Below are 2119 nucleotides of genomic sequence, written 5' to 3' on the forward strand. Positions count from 1 at the left end.
ATCCTATCAGATGGGCAACATCAAGATGCAGATTGACTGAGGTCTGTGGCTTGGTTCAGTTAGGTCTCTGGGTCTGCGTGCTCTGTCCCCACCAACCAATAGATTCGTAGGCCTGAGGCTTCTATAGTGAAGTGGCAACAGTATGGTAGGGTTGTGGCGGTAGCAACATGAAAGTCAGTTTCCTGCCCTGCTTCTGTTGGCCACATTAGCCTTGCGGTGCTCCTGGACACAGCGAGGGGTGCAGAAGCTGAAGTCTAGGTATTGAAACGGGACCTTTCCCACCAGGGACTCCCCACACTGCCAACACCGCCTGGTAGAGAGGAGAGAACATGGAGTTAGCTAGAAAAACACCAGACTCCTAGATGATACTGTATATGACAGGACACCAGACTCCTAGATGATACTGTATATGACAGGACACCAGACTCCTAGATGATACTGTATATGACAGGACACCAGACTCCTAGATGATACTGTATATGACAGGACAGGACACTAGACTCCTAGATGATACTGTATATGACAGGACACCAGACTCCTAGATGATACTGTATATGACAGGACACCAGACTCCTAGATGATACTGTATATGACAGGACAGGACACCAGACTCCTAGATGATACTGTATATGACAGGACACCAGACTCCTAGATGATACTGTATATGACAGGACACCAGACTCCTAGATGATACTGTATATGACAGGACACTAGACACCTAGATGATACTGTATATGACAGGACAGGACACTAGACTCCTAGATGATACTGTATATGACAGGACAGGACACCAGACTCCTAGATGATACTGTATATGACAGGACACCAGACTCCTAGATGATACTGTATATGACAGGACACCAGACTCCTAGATGATACTGTATATGACAGGACACCAGACTCCTAGATGATACTGTATATGACAGGACACTAGACTCCTAGATGATACTGTATATGACAGGACACCAGACTCCTAGATGATACTGTATATGACAGGACACCAGACTCCTAGATGATACTGTATATGACAGGACACCAGACTCCTAGATGATACTGTATATGACAGGACACCAGACTCCTAGATGATACTGTATATGACAGGACAGGACACCAGACTCCTAGATGATACTGTATATGACAGGACACTAGACTCCTAGATGATACTGTATATGACAGGACACCAGACTCCTAGATGATACTGTATATGACAGGACACCAGACTCCTAGATGATACTGTATATGACAGGACACCAGACTCCTAGATGATACTGTATATGACAGGACACCAGACTCCTAGATGATACTGTATATGACAGGACACCAGACTCCTAGATGATACTGTATATGACAGGACAGGACACTAGACGAATGAATAAATGTGTTGCCTCAATACAGAACACCATTTGCCTACAGTACAGAAACCGACTGTTCTGCTATTTATTGAGTAACGTGTCGTATTCATTTGTCTAACATCGTTGTGTGTTCAGTGAGTCAAAAGGAGAGGTTGTTTGACTAATGACTGAGGCCTTCGTACTGTTACCTGGTGTTTGAAAGGTCTCCCCCTGTCGAGGCCTGATGCTCTGCCAACCTCTTCTCTGCAGCCTGTGCTCTCTGCGGGGGGAGATTTGACAGTCAAGTCGCTCGTTTTGAAACAAATTGAACAATTCATCTACCGCATAAAAAATAAAATCTGTTTCCATACCTTCTCTCGATCGCTTAAGGAGGCAAATCTTTTCTTCTCCTCAGCCTCCATCTCTAGTTTCTTCCTCTGTTCTTTCTGTTCTTTCTCCCTGGTTTTCTTGGCTGCTTTCTGAGCCCTTTTCTTGTCCGTCTTCTTGGACTCCAACTCGGCCGTCAGCGGACCAGGAACCTTAGGGAGATGGAGAGCGTTAAGACGTCCCTGCCGTATCACAAAGGGCTCAACATGTCGCCGTACATCACAGTTATATTAACGGTTTTTCGCGTGCTTGAAATGTGTCATCACGTGACATGGCCCACGTTACTTCTCTGTCCAGCTAACTCCTAGACAACAGAATCCTCATTGATTTATTCCATTTGATTGACAGGAAGTGGACGCTAACTGTCTGTTTAGGCCCAAACATACAAGATTACACTTCAC

General features: G+C 45.3%; 1 protein-coding gene across 1 annotated transcript; it reads right to left on the minus strand.

Annotated features, from left to right (window-relative positions):
* LOC135536138 (tRNA endonuclease ANKZF1-like) lies at positions 1–1900 on the minus strand (the record flags this gene model as incomplete). Its single annotated transcript, XM_064962529.1, has 3 exons — positions 1–310; positions 1541–1611; positions 1703–1900. Coding segments are annotated over 3 exons (405 nt in total), but the record flags the coding sequence as incomplete, so codon positions are not given.
* Between the last annotated feature and the right edge of the window lie 219 nt (positions 1901–2119).

The sequence above is a fragment of the Oncorhynchus masou genome, unplaced genomic scaffold (assembly GCF_036934945.1).
Source record: "Oncorhynchus masou masou isolate Uvic2021 unplaced genomic scaffold, UVic_Omas_1.1 unplaced_scaffold_5613, whole genome shotgun sequence".
NCBI lineage: Eukaryota > Metazoa > Chordata > Actinopteri > Salmoniformes > Salmonidae > Oncorhynchus > Oncorhynchus masou.